The following is a 25,123-nucleotide window of genomic DNA, read 5'->3' as shown; positions in this document are numbered from 1 at the left end:
TAAATGTATTTTCATTACACATAATTAGTACAGTTACAAAACTTTACAGATGGTTCAAAATGCCACTAGTCAAAACAATCAAGTGTTATGGTTAATTTTGTTTACTTTAAGCATCTGTTAGGGATACTCTAATAATATGCTTCCTGTAAAATGTAATCCAGGACTATAATTTTTGCCACAGGAGAACTGACTTTAATTCACTGTCTGAGCAATGTAACACAGTTGAAAGCCTAAGCACAGTTAGACAATTTCCTTAATGTAAATTTATTTTGAAAATGAGTTGCTAACAATGAACAGTGTATTTGAATGGCTTTGGGTCAAGATAGTGACCAAAGATCCAAGGTTAGTGGCTAACATTTGGTTTAAGCTGTTACTGGGAATTGATACAAGATAAATTCAAGTAACATGCAACTTGAATCTTTGGTTTATGATTTGTAGTCCATACACTTCTATATTTTGTATGTCATAATTTGGACTGAGGTAGGAAAGATCAAAGCTAGAAACACTATGATACTTCATTTTAAAAATTGTTTTCATTAAATTTTCTAAATCTAATTTATAAACCAATAGGATGAAGCTTGTAAACTGTGGCAAATATTGCGGTTCCACAGCTAAATATTGACATGACATTGAATTGTCAAATACCTATGTAACTTAAGTCAGTTGAGTGTTACATTTCTTAAAGTTATAAGTCTTTTACCTGTAATTCTTCCAATTTTGTTCGTACCACTGATATAACTTCCAGCAAATCCTGAAACGTGAGCTCCTAGGCTGTACCCAATTAGATGAGCATTGGTTCTGGAAAATTGAGTGGAATCCTGGAAGATAGTGGCAGCTTGATTTAGATGCAGAAAATGTGAAAAGTAAACTAGTGAAATACTACAAGCTAGGAATGTAGTACAACATGAAGTACAACACAAGAAACTTGTTGATGATGGACGTAAAATGAGGTGCATGGATCATGTACTTGATTTCTTTACTGGCTGAACATTATTCCCTGCCTCCTTTTCATGCAGCAGGAAAATGCCACACATTTGGGCACTGCTGCTTACGTGCTATGCTCAGGAAAACCGTTGACACCGATAGTAGGATTTTGTTGCTGTTTGCAAGTGATGCAACTGTGCATTGCCTTTTGTCTGCAGCATTTGAGTTTCCTATGACTATAAAATGGTTATCTGTCCTTTAACTTCAGTGTAAGACAATCCTTTGTAGAAAGCACCTTGGTATTTTTGCCTGAGATACTAGGACAAGACAAATTAGAAGGCAAAGTATCAAAACATTGATCAGATATGCTAAGTGATACGTCTATGACATTTCTTGGACTGATTTGTACAAATCAGTCCATCTGATCTGAAACAAACCTACTGAAGCAGAATTGGCCTCAGGCCTTTCTTTCTATCAATGCTATCTAGTTCTTAAGCATTTCACCTGGGCTGCAAGGCTCAAAGTTTTTCTGACTTGTAATGAAAAATATGACATATTTTTCTTGCAGGAGAGGCAAACATCTATTTTAATTTCATTGTGGATATTGCCTGTCCCAGTGGCTTTGCAGTCTCAATACCTGTCTCTTGTGAAGATGAGGTGAAACTTGGCAATCTTCTGAGAGAGGCAGCTCTTGGAAATCACAAGATCTGACCAATTTTCTTGGCAGGTGTTACTGTGATGGATGCTATTGAGATTGTTACTGATCATGCCCTATTAACTCTTGGACTAAGCTGAGCGCTAAGATTTACTTTATTTTTATTCTTTATTAAAATGTTGCATAGCACTGCAGCTTGCTACATCCATTGAGGATATTTCAAATACTCGCCTGCCTGTAAGCAGGCAGAGGCATAGTGGAAAGATAGTTATGGGAGTTGGAATGCAGGGGGTTTTAACTGTTAAACACAGGAGGGGTACTTCTCAAGAGAAGGAAGGTTTACTGCTTGAACATGCTCGATTGAATGTTGTGAAAATTTATGGTATATTAAAACCTGGAACATATTATGGTACAAAAGAAGCTACCTACAATGCTGGAGCAAGGATTCGTTTATACAAGCCTCGATTTGGTTGCTGACACTGGAGAAATCACAGACTGCCTGTGTTGTTGACAATGTGGTGTGTCCTGGGAACTGAGCAAAGTCCACTGTTGGATTCATTCAATAATTAAACAGCTTCAAAATATTATTTTAGGCTCCAGCAATTTAAACTACATTTGACCAAGAGCTAAGGTTTCCTGTAATGTCACAGTGAAAAATAGTGACTCTGGTTCCTCTGCTTTCTCTTTTGTGCCTGCTGTCCCTAACTGGGCATGGTAACTGACAGCTTCTTCTACCCTGCCATTCCTATTGAAAGCAGCGTAGCCCTTCAACAGGATTTGCTACAAATCGTTCAGCTTTGCAGTATATGTCCCTTCCACCTTAGGCCTCACTGTATTTAAATTAATGTATTCAAAAATTCATTGTGAGGTTCAGAAGTATAATTTCATTTCAAATTAGGTAGCTTAAATTAGTACTAGAGATAGGTGAAATAAGCATTGCATAGCATGCTTGGTTTGTATGAGTGATTCTTATTCTAGTGTTTGCTTTCTGCCTCTTCTTAAATAGTGCTGGAGACCGGTGATCCCTTGCAGACTTGTGCGCAGCCTTTTCAATCCAGCCATGGCCACAGCTTCCTGTGTAGCAGGAGTTTTGATGAGTAGTCACTACATTAAGTGTGGCTCTACTCATTACTGCCTCCATGTCATCTGCTCTTTCAGGCATGTCTGTCCTCTTAAAAGGTCTCCCTATACATTCTGGATCTCTAAGCCATTATTTTAGAATAACCTTTGGTGAACTGAGGCAAAAATCAGACACAATGTCATGCTTGAATTCTGCATTAAAAGCAGAAATTAAGCACAGATAACATAAACCCATTTTACTGAACTTGCAAATAGTAATGTGTGTCTGCTTTCAAAGTGTAGGCCTCTGTCAGCTGTCTGCACGCATGCTAATTGAAAAGCTAGCCTGAAATTATCTCACTGCTAAAGATATATCAAGATATTTTGATAAACAAGACCACTTGGGTTTTTTTGCTTGCATGGTGAAAGTTTTTTATGAAGTCATATGAAAGTTTATGGAGGAAAAATTTGCAATGTGTTAAAGAAACATAAGTGTTTGAAATGAACAGCATTAATCAGCATGGTATTTCAAAAAGGTGGTGCAAGCCTAAGAACAGGTAAATAGGTCTATTCCAGAGAAACGTGTTTATCTGGGGGCTCTTACCTCCAGCCATTCCAGGAAGTCTGCTATCTCCTGTCCTATGTACCGTGTATTCTGTACAGCAATGGGATAGTGCTGGTGAGCAAATGTAAGCCAGTCTGCAATGATCACGTTAATTTGTCTATGCTGAGACTTCAGAGCTGCTGCCATTTTCCAAATCCAACCTTCTAACATCCCATCCACCTGTTTTGTTAAAAAAAAAAAAAGAAAAGAACAGTCTCAAGGGAAAGCAATCTGACAGATATTTCTTGTGAAAAGCTCAAGGGCACAAAAAACATAAGCAGAGGAGGGCTTAATGCTGAGAACTAGATTTTAGGGGCTTCACCATGCTTCAGTGCTGACAATCTTTGGGTTTTGGTGGACAAAAAATTAAGAATCAATATAATAATATATATAATAATTTGTCTTGTAATATGAACTCTTTATCAGTAAAATTATGTCCCTAAATATTTTCACTCTTCCTGAGATAATTGGTATTACTGATTAAAAAGAAAGACAGAAATGCCCAGAAAACTTCTGATTTCATTCAAGAGCAGCTGTCGTTGTAAATTTAAGCTAAAAGGGTTAGAGAGGGAGGGAAGCTGGAGGGTTGCAGACCAGTGGGCATTTACCATCTACAGCTGTTCCATTTTTCAGATCTGCTGCTTTTTTAAAATTCATTCTTTTTTTAAGGACCTGGTCACAATTTCTTTACAAGCATCAAAAACCGCTTCTGATTTGGTGGACCAGAATTACTATTTAATCTATCAGATTTAATTGTTGCTCTGTTTGCACATATTTCCTCAGTTGATAGACCATCCTTATCTCTTCTGGTGTTTTAACAGAATTTGGGAGTCTGAGTTCTGGGTTTCCTCTAAGAGCCCAACAGCTGTGCAAATTAAGTCTGAATTATAAACTTCAATGGCAGCAGCTTGAGATCCATGGTTTTTCTTTGAGAAGGGTATAGGTTTTGAACAAATTCTTATTTGGGAGGCTCATCTAAAGTAATCTAGGGGAATATTTCATCCAAAGTCTGCTCTGATGTTGTTTGAGAGTTATATGCATCAAGGGTGTTCAAAGTTTCTCTGCATATTTGCAAATGTGCAAGAAACATCCATTTTGCCACCTTACATGGTGAAATTGGTTCTGTGAGAAACAAAGATCTGTTAAAATGACATTATTTCTTATTCTGCCTTTTCTTTTGTTTCTTTTTCAACTGAGAAGCTGATAAAAAGTCACTCTTCATACTGGTATGCTTTTGAGAGATTTTCATGGTGGATTTTTTTTTTACTGTTTAACTGGAAGCAGTTCAGTGATAATTCATTGACATTGAAGGCTTCATTTTCAGCTGAAGGGGCTTATAGAGAAGTTCTCTTCAAAGGTGTGTCTGTGAGATGTGGGGAGGTTGTGCACACTTTTCAATAAGTCTGTAAATATCTGACGGTGAACACATCAGAGAAATGAAACTGGTGTTCAGCCCTCTAGAGGCATAGCACATTAAGTCAGCTACTTGTTCGAAATCTGCTGGCTTTAAACCAGGGCTGAATCTAATCCTTGGCGTGGGACTCCCATGTGAAAAACTGCTCGTAGACTGTTCCTTCAGAATCTCAATGGTGAATATCCACTTTTTATTATTTCTAGCCATGATTGCTGCTAGGGAAATCCACCATCTTTCTGATCACAACCTTTCTTCTGAAGTTACTTTTGGCAGTAGCATAATGAGGAGGAAAGTGTATCAAATTAGATGCAGTTTGAATTAAAAACAAAATGTGAGTTCATACCGACCAGCCATGGACTATCATCACCAGAGGAAGAGAGGCATTGAAACTGCATTTGTTAAGAGTCTCCAACTGATTAAAGAAAATCTGGCAGCCTTCTTCAGTTGTATCTGTATAAAGTCGAAATTTGGTTTCTAAGTTTTGTTGATCTTTCTTTGTTCTAGTGTGCTGACTCTGTGATCCCAGTGCCTCTGTAATGAAATTCATAACAACAGTCATAATAGGATGGAATCTAAAACCTGAAGAAGTTACTAGTGAAACACAGGTTATAATACAAAGTAAACTAGTAAGATTGAAACTCCAGCTATGTATAATTGCTGCCTACTCCAGGTGGGCCTAAGCTGTACACTTTGGGTCAAAAAAATTCTCTCTCTCGGTTTGGCATGGTCTAGATGTGCCTTTCAGTCCATCTATTGGAACAATAGCAATTAGATGGGAAATATTGACCTATTGCTATGGGCCCTTATAGAATGCGTAAGTGTTTTAAAAACACAGTACAGATGTTGTGACTTTACAATGTTAGTGCATGCACAGGGAAGCACATTCATAGGCTATTGACTCTGCAGGGCATATTTTACTAATGTGTGTTTGTTAGTAGTTGCTGAGCAGGCATCGTTACATTAAAATAACCATTTTATTCAGGGTTATAACTCTGCTTAGAGACTTAGGTGGCTGCTTAAAACTATTAGACCACATCATAAATTATTCTTTTTCTCTAAAAAAGCAAGATGAAATGTTCTTGTTCTAGTTGTAATATTTTTGGTGGTGTTGTTTTTAGAGAAACTAGCTTGATACATATAGGACAACATTTTCAGAAATGTCTATTAAGTACCTGGGATGGTATCTGTATTTAAGAAAGTGGGGGCAGAGTGAACTGTAGTCTTAACAACATTAGGAGCTTAGAAGGAAAAATATGAATATAGGGAAATTGCTGAAAATGAAATAAAATAAAGCAGAAGCTTACAAAAAGCACATTGTGACATGCAAGCCTGGTGTTTCTTTCTAATAAGACTTCAGACTGTTTATTTTATTTATCTGAAAATAATCCATATAATAAATTATTACTTAGGCTAGGAAAAATTAGGATTAGTAGAAGAAAACTTAGGGTGTGATGAACTAGACAGATGAGAAGTTACAGCTCTTTGTGTAGCGAACCAAACTTTTAGAGTGGAGAGAGTTTACTAATGGAGTTCTTTGAGGGATGTTTTTTGGCTAATCTTGGTTTAATATTTTCATTATCGAAGCAGGCAGGAAGGGTACAAGACTGAGAACATTTGGAAGGCATTTGCTAATACCAAGGAGACCAAAAAGTTAAACGTAAGAGCTGGATGACCTTGAAAATACAGCAACAGAAACAAGTAGAAATCTCATATGATGAAGTGCAAGGGCATACAGTTGATAAGAATTTCTTGATAAATGGGGGTCATAAATTGGAAGTGACACAAGGGTAAAAAGACTTGACTGTAGTAATCAATAGCAAAACTGACTATGAGTCACCGCTGTGATTTGGCTGTGAGAAAGGAAAATATAATTCCAGGATGCATCAAGTAAAATGTTTTTGGTAGGAAGAGAGAATGTTAGTACCAATGAGTTAAGGCACTTATTAACCACATACAAAACAGTGTGCATAGCTCCTGTTACCAAGTTCAGGAGATACCAATTCAAGCTGCAGCAGCTGCTTAGCAGTACCACTAGAATGGTCAGGAAAGAGGCATTTGTTTTAATTAGACCTAACAAATAATGAAATATTCTTGGAGGTGAAAATGAAGTATTTTATTCACTGAGAAATAAATGGAAATTATTGTGTTGGAACAGAACTCATGTTAGTTAAATTTTAGTTCTTGTATTTTTATTGCATAAAAGTTCCTTAATATAATGTTAATATTAGAAATATGATATTGTTATTTTATCTTCTAAGTCAGCACACAACTTCTTTTGTTCATTACAACTCATGTATAGATGTTTTCAGAAAACCTCTAAAATCATAGCATATTCATTTCTGTATTATATCTCCACATGCATCCTGAGGTTCTATGACATTGTTGTCTTGATAAAATTTCGATAATTTATAAGGTACTTGTGATATATTTACAGGTGAGCCTTTATCCCACAAGTGTATTTAGTGATGGGAAACTCCCGTATTTATATATTCGCAGTAATACTATCTTATAACGCACAATACAAAGAACCTTAATGTCAAAGCATGCTGGGTTTAGATCAGACTGTATTTTTGCCACATGTCAGTCTTGTTACAAACTTTATTCAAGGTTTTATTTTAGTATAATGATAAGACATGATACAAACAGCATATTTAATTTGATTAAGTAAATGGCAATTCTGGTAAGAAAACTCACAAACTATACTGCACTGGCTGTGCACTGTTTTCTATTTGTTGCTAATTATTGCACATTCCAAGTCACTCCAGGCAATGTTATGTTCCACAGCTAGGAAACATTATTGCATAAAGTTGTTCAGCCATTTACAACAGCTGGAATTTAAAAAGCTTCAAAGTTAGTGAACATTTGGTTGTCAAAATTCTTAGCTTCAGTGCTTCATATTTTTCTTTAGTGGCACTTTTAACTGTTGTAGCTAGCTGGGACTAAGTCTGATCATTTCTTCATTACAAAGTCTACTTACAAACATTTTTTTTTCTGGGAGAGGACTCAGTTTCTGAAGAAAGCAATATTAAGAGAAAGTGAATCTAGATAAAGAACTGAAAACTGGAAAGAGTTTTAATGATGTTGATATTCTTAACCTCCAGTTTTTTCTTTTTGTGCCAAAAATAGAACACAATGCTTATCTTTGTGTAGAGACTACACACCAAAGCCTGAATAAAAAGTAACTTGTGCCTGTTCCATTGTACACATCCTTTCTTTGTTTTATGCCTTGTTTTCATTTTCTTTTCACTTAGTGTTTGTGCAATGCAAAGGCGCTCTGTCACTCTCCATATTGTTTGTACATACTACAGAAAACAAGTCTAATAAATAGCTGTTTTCTTTATACATTGACTGAAAGTGCTTGTGGTGCTTTAATGAGTGAGCTTTTGGCTTGCCAGTAAGAGGGAATTAAAAATAGTTTGAACTTCTTTATGGCTGTCAAAAGTTAGAAGTTCCAATAGAATCTGTTGTGTTATTAGACAAAGAACTACTTCAATCCGTTAATCCATGTAATGTCTTGGAGAAGGAAATAGAGTCTGAAGAGCTTGACTTCTGCAACAGACTCTTGCTAAAAATGTCATGCCAGTGACTCAGCGACATGATCGAAGGGAATTGCAAAGTTTCATATGTCAGTTTACAAAAACAGCAAAATAAAACTGCTAAAAATGTTCCTGTGCAGTTGCAGCTGGGAATGCCAAGGTCTTTCTGAAAGTCCAAAGAGTTTCTCTTTGGAAAATTAGCACTTAACCCAGATGTGTGGGTTGCTGACTTAATTTCCTACTCTAACATAAATTCTTTCAGGAAAGGCAATGCAACATGGCCACACTGATCCATGTGCTATCCTAAATTAGCTTCATGCAGAGCAGCATGGTAATCAAGGGCAAGAAATGTTGTTGTGACTTCTTGATACCCTGGAGGAGATTCAGCCCTTTACCTTTCCTTTTTTTGTGTTAATGATGTTTCTATGAGGTGCAGTAAAGACTGTAACTGAAGGCTGACTTTGTAAATACCACTTAGTTATAATATAGCACAGTTTCTTGTAAAACATTTTCAGGTTAGTTTTGGCAGACAAACCAAAACACTTTTAGATTTGACCCGAGATAATCGTGTTTTCTTACTGAGAAGTAAAACCAAAAGAGTGATTCCCAGTTGAACAAAATGAAACTTTTTTTTAAATTGGGATTTCAAAAACAAAGGAGACCCCTACATACCTGGTAGTAGGTCTAGTAGCCATCTGAATGCAATGCGCATTGGGATGTGCATGCTAATAGTTCAGTTATTTATTTTCACTATTAGTATTTTATTATTATTTGCATTGTTAGTGTTTATTGGTTTAGATTATGTCTGTCCTGCTTCTAATAATGCAAGCTCAAACTTAAAATGAAAGAAACATGTGAAGAATAATAAGAAACCTTTTTGCTCTAAAAAGAGATCTTGCAAATAGTAATAATAATGATAATTCCGTATGGAAAAAACGTATATTATTTGAACTAGATCTTCTGTTTACCTGTAGAAGCAGGTTTATCCAGGAGACCAACTTGGATTGAATCACCACAAAAGATGAGAAGGCATATGGTTTTCTTAACTATGTAATTTTTTGAGTCTCTTCTGAAATTTACAGTAATGCTGTAAGACTTGTGAATGGAAACTAGACAAAGGAGACTGGCCAGGGTTTCAAACCATGAAATATCATACACTTTTTTGGGGGAGAGATCCAGAGTCTAGCTATATTCCTTTCTATATCATGTCTGATTTGGCATAAAAATGCAACTACAAAATACCTGCTTTATACCACAAAATTTGCCTGAAGGTGTGTCAGGAATGAGGACAAAGTGTAGCAGGACTATATAATGTTAAAAGCAAGATTTTCATGTTTATTAAGTCATACATTTTAAATTAATCTTACAGTATGGCATAAAAAATTTTATTAAAATTGGCATTCCCAATTAAGGAAAGTAGCTTTTCTGACTAAGAAAAATAATGTTCAGCATCCTTCTTCCTGTCATGGAACTCTACAGGAAGAGCTTCTCAATAAGGTCTCAGTGAAGAGGATTGAAGAGGATGTTTCACGTGCACTCACTTAATCCACAGGCAATTGAAATATTAATTAAGTAAACCTGAATGGAAGCTGAACTTTGGGCTGCTGGTATGCTAAATATACTTAAAAATCATACACGTAAGCGTGCATACACACCACATGACTGAGACACAATATATTTTTTCTGATTGTCTTCTGACCTTTACTGCAGTCTCCCTTCGTGCTTGTGAGTGGATTTGTCTGAGCCTTAATAAATCTCCTGTATCTTTTGAGTGGCTTTTACTGCTTTTCATACATGGAAATGTTTCCAAAAGAGTGCTTATGTATGATGTTATTTCAGTGTGACCAGTATCCAACACGTTTAAGAAACAAGTGACACAATTATTGTGGTCCCCAGAATAAGGGAATTCTGTTGTGGAATTGAGCAAAGGCAGTAACATAATAATGATTTTTGTTTGGGCCATGGGAAGTGGAATATATCACAGATCCCCTCATTTCCAATAGCCAGATTTTTTTTTAATCACTTAAAAGAAGAGCTAATGACATGGAAGCGTTCAAGTCTCAATTCGACAGAAGCGTAGTTGTCAGTGTTCCTGTTGGATGTGGAAAATCCTCTTCACTAACACCTTTTACTTTGTTTAGCAGTGCCTGTCATAACCTCTAAACTGTGCTTTCTAGGGAAAGCTATTTACTGCAACTGACACAGAATGACACAAAGAAATAGTAGACTATTAGAACAGGCATGGTAAAGGATTCCTAAATCTGAAAATCCTGCAAAATTTTGGAGCTGTGATTAGCAACTACAATGTTAGAACGGTTAGCAGAGATCCCTATCCCTGTCATTTTCTGGTTACTTCTAATCATAATTAATTTCTATGTGCAGGGAACTAGAGAAAGCAGAGAATGTAATATCTTGTTCAGTAATAGCAGAACCATGATTTTTAAAAAGTTAATAACATGTTAGTAAGGAGTTTAAACCTAAATGATATTTCTCCCTTTTTTTTTTTTAAATTAGAATGTTTTCCAAAGGAAAAGTAATTTGAAAAAATACCTAGCATTGAATTCATGGCATATAGAAGAACTGTAAAATATATTCAGAGTATTCAGTACAGATCATGATTTAGAACAATTTGTTTGCTTGGTGGTCTAAGACATAAAGGAGTGCAACCTAGTCTCAGAAGTTGCTTATATAAAAACAATTTGAGACCCTTCTCAGTTCATTTTAAGTTCTCTACTTATGTACCTCCTGCTGCTGTTTATTTGAAATTACCTTTCTTGAAAGCATTTGGGTAGAGAGAGATACAATCAGTTTCAGTTCCTCAGAGTGCTTTAAATGGGAGTATTTGGGGATCTGTAGAATAAAATGAGAACATCAAAACAAAGGTCTTGCTAAAAAAACTTGGAAAAAATGATGAAGCAGATTAAATAGCATGTTTTGGTTTCCACTTGCTGTTGTGTGTCTCAACTATTCAGAGACATATCTGTTCAGTCACTTATCAGATAATGCATTTATATTTAATGGTATCAAAAGAGGGAGAAATAAATGCAGTGTCTTTAAGAGACAAAAACTAGTAGGTTGTCCTTTTGCTTTTCTCTAAATTACCTGTTTATTCTTTACATGTATTAGAGTACATATTTTTATTCCTCTTCTTGCTAAATCTGTGTTTCTGTTGTTTGTTTTGAGCACTGGGTTGCCTAAAAATTCCCTAAAGAATCACCTCTTTTTGATCCTTGTGCCTTACTCTCTTAATCTTTCTTTTCCCTGTAAAACCCTTCCTTACTGCGTGAAACTTCAAACCTTATTTTTCACATTTCCTTTATTTAGAATCAAGTATTGAAGTGACAGTTAGAACAGAAGGCAAAGAAGTAACACCTAGCCTCCAAACTGTTAACTGTTCCTTTTGTCTTTTTATATCAGGTGAAAACTTCAAATAAGAATGCTGATTCTTGAAAGCTTGATATCTTGTTTATTGTCTGATTACGTTAGGTAGATAACCTTTTCCTCTTTTCTATTTTTCATTGTGGCATAATTTAAACATATTAGTTAGTTCTCCATTAAAAATATGAGTTTAAGTACTATAATGAATAAGCTTGTGGGACTGTTGCAAAGAACAGGGAAACCAGTGCGCAAAGAAACCAACAGTGCCTCTTCATTTAGAGCTCAGCTGCTGGGTTCTGGGCTGATGCCCTGTGCAGAACAGTACGTCCAGATCTCTGTCTTCTCTCTTGAAAAGGGTGTACAAGGAGGCACCAACCACACAACTGTTGAACAGTTTGCATTATTTATGGGTTAATAAATATGCTGTCCCCTTAGTTTCCTTATCTGAAGTAAAATGCTTCTCAATATGAACGTTTAAGTGCTACTTGTGCAATACATAACTGCTAAATTGAAATTACTATCCCAATGGTTTCATCTGACCTAATCTGAATTTATGAACAAAAATACTGGAAAATCATTACAGTATCTTTCCAGGAATGCTTTGGACTAACACATAATCTAGATCTCAAATTGTTACTGTAAATTAATGTCAAGGAATAATCATCTCTCCTCCATCTGTTACCTAACCAAAACTTTCACAATTTCAAGTAAGGTTTAAAAGTAGATAAATATTGGAAAAAAAAAAACACAAAACTTTTGCCCTTCATGAAAATGCTTCCATTCAAATACATGCATGACTAAATTTTTTTGGCCAGAGTTTCTGCCAAGGTATTTAGATGCCTGATTTGGAGCTTAAATGTCCCTTTTCTTGATATTGAAAGCAAAAAGAAGAAATTTCATCCAGTCAGTTTGCGACTATATGTTTGTTTGTATGATGTTATCAGATAGAGGAAGGGGCAAATGAATAATGACAAATGTGAAACTACGTATATTAGGAATCTTCAGCTAGGAGATCAGACAACTAAGAGTGCCATGTGGCATAGAGGTCTATAAAATAATGAATGACATGGAGAAAATAGAGGGGGGGATCACTTGTGTATCTCTCCCAGTACAAGATGTAAGGATTATTTTGGTAAAAAAATAATCTGATAGCAAAAGATGATGAAATGGTTCTCCTCGAGACGTGTAGTTAATCTGTGGAATTGCTTGCTGGGTGTGATGTGGGTGTTAAGCATTTACTTAAGGTTAATTGGAAACTGGAAGTGTTTATGTAAGAGAAATCCAATGAGGATTATTAAACACATAGACACCACCCACCACCACTTACTCAGGAGATCTGTGAACTGAAAATAGTCAATGACTGGGAGAGTGGATGGCGGAAGTGCTATATGTATATCTAAACTTCCCCTGCTGAGTATGCATCTGGTTTTGGCCATGACTTCAGGTGGCTGAACGTGATGGACCTTGGGTTTCATCCACTACAGCCACTCTTATGTTTGATGTAGAGCTACCCAGCATTACTTTTGACTTAGATTTTTGACTCTTCTTTGAAACACAGACAACCTGTGAAAAACATCAGGTTTTCAAAAATATTCCAGTTGAAAACGTTTTTTGTTCCCTCTTTACATCCAAGTTATCAGTGTTAATTTTTGCTGTTGTCAAAATTATTAATTGTCTGGAAATATTTGTTAATTTTTAGTATTTTAAAAAAATAATGTTGAAATCAGAATTGATCAACAGCATATTTAGGCTAATTTATGTTGAAATGTTTGGAGCTTTGATTTGTATTTTGTTGTTGAAGTTTTGGGTTTTTTTTCTAGTTTGGGCTGGAAAATGTTCTTGGGATACGAAAATATTTTCCTGTTCAGCTCTAGTAAAAAGTCAAGTCAGCTCTTACTCTGGAAAAGGTGGACAAGAGCTAAACAGGAAATATAGATCAAAGGACTCAAAACTACATGTACTTGCTTGTAACATCGTGATTCAGAGCATTATTTTCTTCAATTTTATTTCTAAGGGACCGGGAGAAAATCTCTGTTACTTATGTCGATATCCCTTGGAATCATTTCACATGTACTGACACTATCATGGCAGGTGTAAATTTTGATTTTAAAAAAGTCTTGCAAAAGATATGACATTTTTGGAGTTGTATTTTAGAATAGCTGTGCTGGAAGTTAATTTCTTCCTATGGCCTTCCTTTTTTTCCTGTGTGATCTTGCAGTGAAATCACTTGTTTGGTGCCAACATGCTATTTCAGAAATTAAACATAACCACTGGATCACAGCATTCCATAGGATGAAGAGAAATTAAATATATGCAGCGTGAACACGTGTGTGAAACTCAGGAAAAAAAGTAACAGGGAACTTAGAAGAATGAGAAGATAGAAAGATTAGAATCTTGAGAATATTAGCATACAAAGGCATTACTGAATGAAACTCACTTGCTGGACCATGGGACAACCCTCCAGGCCAGACTGCTGCATAATAGCTATATTCCCTGGAAGGCAGAGCTTAGCTGGTGGGTGCAAGCACAGGCACAGTTCATATGCACAGGCAGCCTTGTCTGCACAGGGAAGTTAGTGAATTGTAGGTTTACTTGAATTTTTGGTACTAGCTATTCTCATAAACTTCCCTTGTGAGTATTTATGCTAGCCACCATTCTGATACTCAGAAAAACACAAACACCTGTCTCAGTTTGCAGAAAGGCAGTGGGAAACGAAGTGGTCAGTGGTGCACGGAAGATGATGTAGTGGAAAGGGGCGGGGGGCGGGGGGGAACGGGGTGGATTTGGATGAGTTTTAGCCTTAGGACTGTAGTAGCACTTACAAAGTGGTGGGATGGCTCTCCAGCACCGGGTAACCTGTTGGTTAAGTGTGGGAATTTGCCTTGTTTGAGGGTAGTTAAATCCCCATTTACCAAAGTGGCCTTTATTCATTTCAAGGAATAGAACTAAGCATCCAAAGGTCTCAGTGTGAGTGGTGACTTGGCATCTGATCCCTTAAAATTTTTGTGCTTCCAAGAAATCTGTATTTTAGAGGAAATATTGGGGAAAAAATTAAGGATATGTTCTTGGGAGCTATATTTTGCTTTAATCATCCTCTCCTCCCTTTCTTCTCATGTCATTTTCTCTTGCCTCTCAGATATGGTCCTGTGTTTTTCCATTGTGTCCTTCGATTTTTTTTTTTTTTTTTTAAATATATTTTTATATAGTGTTGTTTTATTTTTACTGGTTTTGTCTGAAAGCCTTAGTAAACCAAAATAGCTGAGGGGAAGTCCTGTTTTTGAAGCACATAGGAACTGTTTGCTTTGACAATCACTAGGTGTGTTCATCTAAGCAAGAGTTTGATGGCTTCACTGATATGGTATCCAAAAGCTTTGATCATTTTAAGTGTATCGTAAATTTCTCCAAACTCATCTTTAGCAGTAGATGCCTGTAGTTGTTTATTTTAGAACTTTTGCAGTGCACCCTGTTTACAAAAGTTATCTCCATGCAATTATGTCTAGAAATGCAGCTTCTTAAACACTGAATTTTTTTTTACATTAGACTCTTAAAGAAGAAGAAAAATTCACTGTGGACGTATTTTAAAGTAGATTCTGTATACTTGACCAGTGTTGGAGTTTTGATTATTGCTGTCATAAAATTTTTGTTACAATTTTCATTGTATAGGTGAACTGAGTCCAGATCATAACAACTGCTATTGCTTGAGCCACAGTTTGCAAAAATTTCTTGAGTACTTTTGTCTAGTGCTCTAATACAACTCTGTCTTTTACTAAAAGTGGTCATGCGGTGGTGTCCTACAAAGATTTCCTGGCATATCAAAATTGGCAAAGCTTCCACTGAGCTCTGCAGGCCTTTCCAGGAGTCCTCTGAAAACTATTATGCAAGATATTATTTTGTGGAATACTTAATACCATATGCATCATACAGTGCAAAAAGTCATTAAAAAGATTAACTGCGTATAAAACTTTTATTAGGAATTTTATCCCTTTTACCCAACACCTTTGCACACTGATTCCAATCATAGAGTCAAGATGTACAACTTGATCAAAAATGTATTTTAAAAGTCATGATGCTAAAGTCCAGTAAGTTAGATGGCTAGGCAGCTGATTTGTGTCCCATTCAAAGCCTTAAATCTCAATTTCAAATGAGATATAGCTGCCTTTTGGCAGCACCGCAAGGGCACTGCTGGACTTTTAACCTGCTACTGCAGTGACAGTGAGAACTCTGTTTCTGGGCCTCTGGTGGTATTTGAGGTTTGGGTGTAAAATTCCAAATTTGGGATGAGGAGAGAAAGAAATACTTGTTTTGTTTCTTGGGGACTTAAAAAATTGTAGGTTTTGAAGCTGTTCCAAATCTAAAAATCTGAAAACCAGTAGCAGTAAATATGTATTAGAGGGCAGTAAAGTAGTACCTAATGATATGTTAGAGTATAATTTGGCTCATAATTATCCATTATAGTTATGTAATTTGTATAATTATCCTGCTTAGTGTTGTGTAAAGTGCGTACACACACAAGCATATATAGATTTATAAAATCTATACACAATTGTTAAATGCTTTGTATAAATGCTACAATGCTTATATGTACTTGATTAAGTATATGACATTCCCCTCATTATTACAACATTTCATATGAATGAAGTACTACTTTGGACATTTGTATTAGAAGGGTCAAGTGTTTGATATTCAGAGACCATATACATAAAATGTCTGTGAATGTTTCTAAATCTTCACTGTGCATCCATGCATTGTTGAACTCTTTTTACAGGCCCTGAGCATGTTTCTTAATGCAGGTGAAGGTCATGCTAACAGAACAGCTGCAGTAGTTTGGATAACCTTGAAAATGCTTGTATCTACAGGGTGATTAAGCTAGTTTCTTTCTGAATCTTTCTCACAGTATAAGCAATGACGACTGCTGGTTTGAGCTGCAAAAGGATGTTCTTGCTCTTTCCTGAGTATCTATAGCTTTCTTTTTGCTGTGGCCTAGTGTCTGTATTTATAAAGCATTTTACTGTTTAAGAGACATTGCCTACTTGAAAAATGTTTGTTAATGTAAACATCGTTCTGGAGACACAAGTGAGTGCACGATCCACTTAAAGTCTAATAATTGACACCCTTCAACCCAGTGCTGAAACACAAGGAGGAAAAAAGATATCTTTTAATACTGTGGTATCTTGAGCATCCAGTAAAAGAGTGGTGAGAGCTGTGCTTTCAATAACCTTTGCTAGCTTATGCCACTTAGCACCATAAAGGTTTGGATCTCTGGATGAAAGGGACATGCTGACTTCACAGGGGCAGAGGGGGAGAAAGCCATAGGAGATGCTAGAACTGGAAGAATCCTCTGGGTCTGCTGGAATCTTCCCCAGTTCATCTCAGTGAGACTAATCTGAATAAAGCTGGAGGATGTGGTTGGTCGATAGATAAAATTTGTTTATCATCTTTCTTTAGTCATTTTGTATGCTACTGTATGAAAAAAGAAATGTAAAAATTCAGATATCCATAGAAGGGCAAGGACAAAAAGCAAGAGAGAAACATGTGGGTGTTTTGTTGTTGTTGGGGTTTTTGGTTGGTTTTTTGGTTGGTTTTTTGTTTGTTTTGCTTTTTAAAAAGGATGTCTAGACCCTTTGTTGTGTGTATCCATCACAGAAAGGCAGAGACTGTTCCTTCGGACATGATTTCAAGAAATTATTTGTTTGTCAACTACCTTTCATTTCAATGGGTGTTGCAAGTACTCGGTGCCTTATAGGCTTGGGCTATTTGTTTTCTTTGGATTTCTGTGTTCCTTGATAGTTTATTCTTTAACCCTTTCATCTAGCTCTTCTGAAGTCTGTTCTCCTCCTTTCCTCCTTCCTTCTGACCCAGAAGATTTTAAATCTGCTCACTTGAAGTCTTGGTTAAGATAAAGCATGAACTGGTAAGATGACTCTTTCTGAAAATTCTGTGATCAGCCTTTATGCTGCGTATATTTTTTTGCCCAGTTTTACAGGTCATCTGAAAACTGCTCACTGAAGGCAACTGGGAGGAAGGAGAAAATCCAAATTTAAACTAGGGGATAAAAGTATATAAGTACAAAGCCTCATTCTTCAGGGAATAAACCAACCACTCATTTCCTGGATTTTTTTTTTTTCCCCTGGATTATTCAGTATTGATTTCTCTCTGACCAGATTTTTAGAGTGTCTCTGATATGATCTGTTATGTCTGTTCCTGTAGTGCTAGGTGTTTGGGCTTTAACAACAGTCTGTCATATTGAAGGAAATTTTAACATTCACTTTCAGTTGGATTATTTTTTTAATTAGTTAGATTTATTTTTATTGTTTGTCAGTTGCATAATGACATGAACCAAACTGTGAAGAATGAAGTTGCTTTCCTTATTTTGAGTACATAGAAATTGATGAGCAAAATCTCTATGTTCCAAAGTCGATTATAGTATGATTGCTATAAATACATATAGCTATTTTCTAGGACACCTGAAAGCACACATAATTTTTTCAGTTAATATGTCTTAATTATAGATTGCTAAAACCTATTGTGAAACAATTGAGAAAACGAATAAATGTATGAACTGCAAGTAGTATTTGAAAGTTTGGAATTACAGATCCAAAAAGTGTCTCCCAGTAATTTGCACTAAGTAGAAGTTGTCAGTAGAACAAACTGAAAGCCAGGGACAGACAGACAAAGGGTTCCACCAGGTTAGAACAACCCAGGGATACTTATGTTGGCCATGATGGTTTTGGTTTGTGAACAAAGAGTTTCAGTCTCCCAGTCAGTCAAAGCCTTTTTGTGAACGTGTTCCTGATGATAAAAACTGTATTTTGACTCAAAATAGGTTTTTTCCCCATGACACTGTTTTCCTAGTCAGGATGGGGTTTTATTTTATAACTATTTTCCATGTTGGAAGTGCAAATTGTCTTAATTCATCAGCTGCCTTTGCTCATTCTCTTTAGATTCCTTCCAGCTTCACAAATGTATGAATATGAGAAATCATTCTCTGGAGTTTCTTTGATCTCTGCTTGTGATATCTCACTGGGGAGAAATTTATCATAAATTAACTGAACCATGAATGAGCTGTTGAAACTCTTCACATGTAATTAGATTTGATGGTGGATGGTTAATGAAACAGTCTTGTGTTCTGTCACCAGGAGCTGTTCAACAGAATCTAACAGGGCAGCACAGTGAAAGTGTGCTGAAGCCAAGTTTGCTTTGCAAAGCAAACTGGATCTGCTTTAGTGGAGAAGATTCAACAAAAATGGGCAATATTAAATTTTACTATAAATTTGTGGGGTTTATAAGTTGGAAGTATGACATCTTTCCAAAAGGACTGTCTGTTTTGCTAAATGAGGTCTCATCTTCTAGGAGTAGAAATGTAGGGATCTTGATTGTTCTATTTGCTGGGATTAGAACAGAAAAATTCTCCATAAACTTAAAGGTGAGGATGGGATCATTAAACAACAGACATATTAAATCTGACAGCCTGGAAAGCACAAACAAAGAATCAAGAGTTCAGTTGCCAGATGGTGAAAACAAAGTTGTTCAGAGTAGATCATGCAACAGCAAGGGTAACAAAGGGCCTGCAGATTTCCTTTTGAAATCAGTGGGAGCTGGGAGTACCCTTCATGAGTGCTGGCCAGTTTGTGGACTTTCACCTCAAGAGTTTTGTCTGCTGTTGTAGTGCTCAATGCACTAGAAACATTAGCCCACTTAAGAGCTTTGCTTGCTGGTCAGTGACATAGCTTCTGACTACTATACTGTTGTCAGATTTTAGAATTCCTGGTTTCTTTCATGCCCAGAAAGTGAGTGTGAACTGCATAATATATGTATATATGATGTTACTGAATTACAACTGCTTTGGTGAAAAGCAGATGACAATCAGCTAGCTAATTAGCAGACCTCAGTGCACGGATGCTTTCCTGCAAGATTCACATGAGTTCATAGCAGGCTTGTCCCTTCTATGATAGAGGTTGAGTTTGATTTTGTTGAATTTGGCTCCCTAATAAGTAGGCTGATTTGCCAAGTTTCCAAGTAGGCTGATTGTACCTTAGAAGAAAAAGGACCGGTAGATAATGGATAATAGCCTTCAAATCTCAGTAAATCATCATCTGAGTAGAGTTAGCGCACAGAGCCTTGAGAAAGGACAACTCACGAGATGCCGTTACTGAAAGCACTGTATGCTGACCATCTTTGAACCTGGATACTTTGCACATAAGTAATTAAAAACACCTCTTGAGAAGTAAGCAGTGGGGTATGCTTTGTGGGTAAGGTGTTAGCTGATCGGTGAAGTTACTAATTTCGTTTCCCTATCTGTCACAGGCATGTACAGTAGCCTCTCCAAAGTCAAGGTTAACCCCTCTGTAGCCTCTGCATTGCCTTCTGCCACTTCAGTGTTACAAACTAGTCACCTTTGGGAACAGCTCATATAACATGACGATAAAATTAATTCTAATATATATTAGGAAAGTTCTGACAGTGATGACAGCTACTTAGTTTAATTGATACAGTGGCAAGGAGTAAATGTGCTAGCAAAAGACATAGGCTTATGGAAGATTTTTGGCTTTGAAAAAATGCATTGTTATTGAGACTTTTTTACATGAGAAAGCAAGCTTGTGTTTAATGTCCAAATTCTATAGTCTTCAGTGCTTCTGAGTGATTCCATCAATTTGGATTTTTTTACACAGAAATAGTTACCTACCCGCCAACATGTGGGTAGAACATGTTAGCTAACTGATAAAAGGCCAGTATCCCTGGTGAAATCACTGGTAGTCTTGTACAACTGTTTCACAGTGGTTTAGGAAGACAGGAATATGGAAATGAAAGAAATTATTTTAATTTAAAATATTGCAATCAATGTAAAACAAACTGATGTGTTTATGCTGTGTTGTTCTTTCTAAATGCAAATGATTAGATTGAGCCTATCTACATTCCACTTGTGTTTTAAGATGTTCATTTAACAAGTCTTTTTGGACTCTTTTATGAATAATACATGTAATGTACACATTAGTACAGCAAAGTAATTTCCCTGCATGTAATAACTCTGAAAACTGTTATTTGTATTCTAGTTGTACTCAGGACAGGAGCCCCATTGTGGCAAATGCTACTAACCATCCAAGAAGATTAGGGGAACAGATTTTTGTTCCCCTGAGAACCATATTGATTTAGCAGAATTTTCCATGAGCTTGGCTCATGTCCTTTTCATGTCCTTAAGCCTCACTTCTGGGGTCTTTAGGTATGTGTCCCTATAAATCACTTTTACGTGGTCTTAAGAAAAGATTATGTCTTCAGCTGGCACATTGGAGCTAATTTTAAAAAAGATGCAAGACTGGATGTACCAAAAAACACTGGGAGGTGGCATACATCACTAAGAGTGGAGACATTCAGAATTAGAAATTACTGCTCCTAGAGGTACTAGGTGGTGTTGGCACTAAAGCTTTTCAGCTGGTGAGGATCCCTGCCTGAGGTTCACTGGGCAGGGATGGTGCGCTGCCTGTTGTAATGTATTGTGATGCCAAGCTTGGTGCCAGGATGTGCACTGTCATACTTTGCTCTGTGGGGAAATAAGACCCATGAAGATTTTACTGAGATGTATATGCTATTGGTGAGGGTGGAACCCGCTGCTCCCAGGGCAGCCCTGGTCCTAGGAGTTGTATATCCATGGAGGTGATAACAAAGAACTCAGAAGTCCCACTCCACCATTCGTGAGCAGTGCGGACGTGACTCTTGGACTCATCTGATTCGGTTTACTCAGCCAACATGTGAAAAATCCACTTTTTCTACTGGGTTAGTTTGCTGTTGGCTTAGCAAGCTAAAAAGACTCTTGCCGAAATCTGATAAGTCAGCATAAGAAGTAAGGAGGAAATGAGATTACAGAGCTGGCAGGTGCTCCCAAAAACTCCAAATGTGAAAATCAAAACAGAGGCAGGACACATCTAAAGACTTAAGCAAAAAGTTTGTCACTCAAAAGCAGCAATTGTAGAAAAATTTACATCTTAATTTGCTCAAGATTATTCTGTGAAAAATATCAAAATAGCCTTCTCAAATCTTCCCTTATTTTTCTATTAGCGTAAGAAAAAGTATCTTTGAAAGTGCCTGGAAAGCTGATTTTGTAATCTCTGTGTTCATTTGACTAACACAAAGTATGTAGGCTTAGAAGTTAAAAATTCTCCAAATAGTTACAGACCATTTGTATGTGGGCAACAATGTGAAACTTCACAGAAGTGGCTGGGAAAAACCTAATGAGACTCTCAGAGGACCGCTGGAAGCATATTCCTGTTTAATGCTTGAGCAAGGGCACAGCAGAGCCAAAAAGTCTCATGAATGCAATGTGGGGGCAAGGAACAGTATGTTACCAATCCAGAAATTGCCATCTCTTACATTCACAAGCTCAGAAGAGAGATCAGTGGCTCAGATGAATAGCCAGATACCCATTTTTGCTGCTTGGTGAACAGCTGCCCTTGCTGAACATGGCAAGCCTACAAAAAGCACTAGAACAATGTCAGAATGACAGGTTTTTCCAGGCCTTCTGTGCAAAGTATAGATGGGACAAATAAAGGCATCAGAAGATGTGTAATCAGAATTATCATGCAATCATTTATGAGAACAGCTGTGTGAGTAAAATCCTGATGGTCATCCTTTTGACACCCTTGCCCAAGTAGGTGCGTTAGGCCATGCAGCAGAAAGAGAGGAGGCTGAACGATGAGCTTGATCCTGCAGTACTGTGGGCAGGGGAACTCCACAGGGTATGGCAACAGCTGGGTGCCACTGCAGATCAGAATCTTGTGAATGTGAGGAGGCAACAGTATCTGGAGAGAAGGAAACCTGAGTGCGCAAGTATGGAGATTACCTTTCTGTGCATAATTGAATTTCTGCCTAGGAATTCAATTCTGCATTGTCCTCTTAACTACTCTAGTTTGTCAAAAGCTGCTTTCCCATATTGTGCATAGGTGGTGCATATGACAGTGTAACTCATGCTTCTGACTTTGGTTGGCATGTTTTATCTGGAATCTGTCATATTTCATAGGGCAAAGTGGGACTGCTATTCATATGTAAAGAATTAAAGACCCCAAATGGGAGGAAATCTTGAATAAAACAGTAGTTAAAAGTCCTTCCAGAAGGCTTCTTTCTTTTCACTATATGAATTCACTTTGCAATTTAAAGACTTTTTTTTAAAACTTCTATAACAATAGAAACAAAGCTATTTTGATGCAGAATTCCCTTTGTATATAAGAACCTGAACGTGCTTCAGAGTGTATAACTGTGCTGCAGAAAACCAGTACTTTAACACTTATTACAAAGGAGTGGACAGGCATCCTTGCCTGCATCCATCTGTACCAGCAAAGAGGTTATCCCTTCCAGCTTTTTACCACCTCCCACCATCCTTACTGCTCTGTTGCCAATGCTCTAATGTTGGACCGTTGCTTATTTGCTGCAAGGAAAATCAGCTAGGCTACCTTTGATCACCTATTTTAACTGTTTAAACTAGTCTAATTTATATTGCTTGAAACAAATTAGGGTATGTTTACATGAACTGATCTACTGCATGAGTTGGCTAAAAGTGGTAGCTTTCAGGAAACGATGAAAGCTGGGGGAGTGCTACAGGCAGTTACCCTTGACTAGAAAAAGAATGTTTGTTCACAGCCTGAGACACATGAATGCAATGATTCAATAACTTCCTGAAGACTACCTTACTAAATTTTTCTTGATTCCTTAGGATTTTGAAATGGAGGTCAGGTGTATTGGCTCATGTGTAATGTTCACTCCTACTGCAGACTTTATAATCTTTTCACTGTAGTATAAAGATACCAAAATTAGCTATAAATAGACAGAACTTAAGCATTTTATTGTCATCTTCTCAGCAAGCATTAATATCAAATTTCTGTAGCCAGAAATGATATCAAATTGTTCCCTTTTACTAAACTACAGAAAGCTCTATAATGATCCCAAAGCCCTCTTTTGTCTCTGTAAACCATCATTTGGTTCATCTCTACTGACCAACCTGGTAGCATAGTCAAAAGGTTACACAGATAAACAAAATTATTTGCCTCTGAGTGTCATACCTGGAGCACCGGGTAGGTGAATTTATCTGTTATTTAGCACTACATCAGAGTTCAGCTTAGAATCTTCATAGCAAAAGTTTTACATAACAAGGTTATAATATATCATAGTTTGTGTGTCTGTCACAGGTGGTGATACACACTGCCTGAACATTCTGTTTTCAGTGTCTACTCTCTCCAATTCAGTGCATAATTTCCTTTTCCTGCTGGTCCCTCTCTTCAGAGCTATGATAATATCCAGTAAACATTCATATCAGTTTCCTCATTTTTAAAAAACACATTGTGTTTAATATTTGCTTTAGGAAATGTTGTAGCCTCCTATTGTATTCTGCTGTTTTGTATGGACTGAGCAAATCTACATGCCCAAATACGCAATTCCAGTCTTCCCTGTTGTATACCAAAGCAATGAAACATAGCACAGTGACATGTGTTTTATCAAAAAAGATGCTGTGCACACCACTGCACATAGGACATTCATCCTGTCATTGAAGCAAGTTCTAGAGCTGGGGACTCTCCAGTCTCCCTGAATGTCTCCATGTATTGATGCTCAAAAAAAAAAAAAAAGGGAGAGAACATCATCATCACCTTTGCTAGTTTGGTCATTATAATTCTGCATGATAAAAGATCTCAGAGTGGAGACTGCTTTTTAGGCTGGAAAAATGTGAATGTTTCAATGCCACCTGCCAACACTGCCTTTGTCCACTGCAGAGTCAGCTTCAGCCAAGTTTGTTCTCATTCATGTCTGCATCTTGGCTGAAGAATGGCATTTCTGATCTGGTAAAAAATAGAAAATAAGCTGAGCATCACCAGCATACTAATGGAACCCAAATTTCCTCACAGCTTGTGGTAGACCAGTGAATGCTGCTGAATGAACCCCACAGTACTGTGACAAGGTGGCACCTACTGAGACCTATTCACCATCCAGTTCTCAGGTTCTCCATGGAGACCTCCACTGAAAAACACAGGAAAAAAATCTATAGGAACAGCCCAGTCTATTCCAACAGTGTGGCAGTTGTCTTGGGTTTATCAAAGGTTCAGCAATTCATATGAAATCCACATGGACACTTGGACACATAATTTTTAGCTAAGGAAATCTGCAGACTGTATTCTGCCCTTTACTGACAGGGAATAATAACAGCAGAAACATTCTATAACAGTCATTCACTGTTCTAGTGATTTTCATATTGCCATGAGGAGAGGAATAGATACAAAGTGCATTCATACCGATATCTGGGACAGTGTGGTAATTAATAATGTAGTAACAGAGAAGCAAAGGTCTAAGCATTCATGTTCCCTAGCTCAAGTCAGACTCTTCTCTGTGCTGCTGGATTTTTTTTTTTGTTCTCTCTACAGTACACATCATGCACCTCAGTTGTAATAACCTATTTATTTCTGTTCTCTAATGAGAGAAGAAATGAACACAGGATGGTTTTTAGCCAGGGAGTTATGGATGCTGTTGTGTGGTTTTAAAAATCTAACGTTAACAGGTTTGATTTAAGAAGTTCTAGAATT

The 25,123-nt window shown here is 36.9% G+C and overlaps 1 protein-coding gene across 1 annotated transcript in view; it reads right to left on the bottom strand.

Annotated features, from left to right (window-relative positions):
- LIPC (lipase C, hepatic type) overlaps positions 1-25,123 on the bottom strand; it is a gene marked incomplete at its 5' end in the record, with an annotated part of 85,488 nt that overhangs the window by 12,323 nt on the left and 48,042 nt on the right. The window contains 3 exons of the mRNA XM_082005457.1: positions 701-818; positions 3,243-3,422; positions 5,000-5,187. Coding sequence (XP_081861583.1) covers positions 701-818; positions 3,243-3,422; positions 5,000-5,187 — 486 coding nt within the window. The remainder of the gene's footprint in view (positions 1-700; positions 819-3,242; positions 3,423-4,999; positions 5,188-25,123) is intronic.

This window comes from Phaethon aethereus, assembly GCF_964289735.1.
Source record: "Phaethon aethereus genome assembly, chromosome: 12".
Lineage (NCBI taxonomy): Eukaryota > Metazoa > Chordata > Aves > Phaethontiformes > Phaethontidae > Phaethon > Phaethon aethereus.
This window is presented reverse-complemented; position numbering and strand designations above follow the sequence as displayed.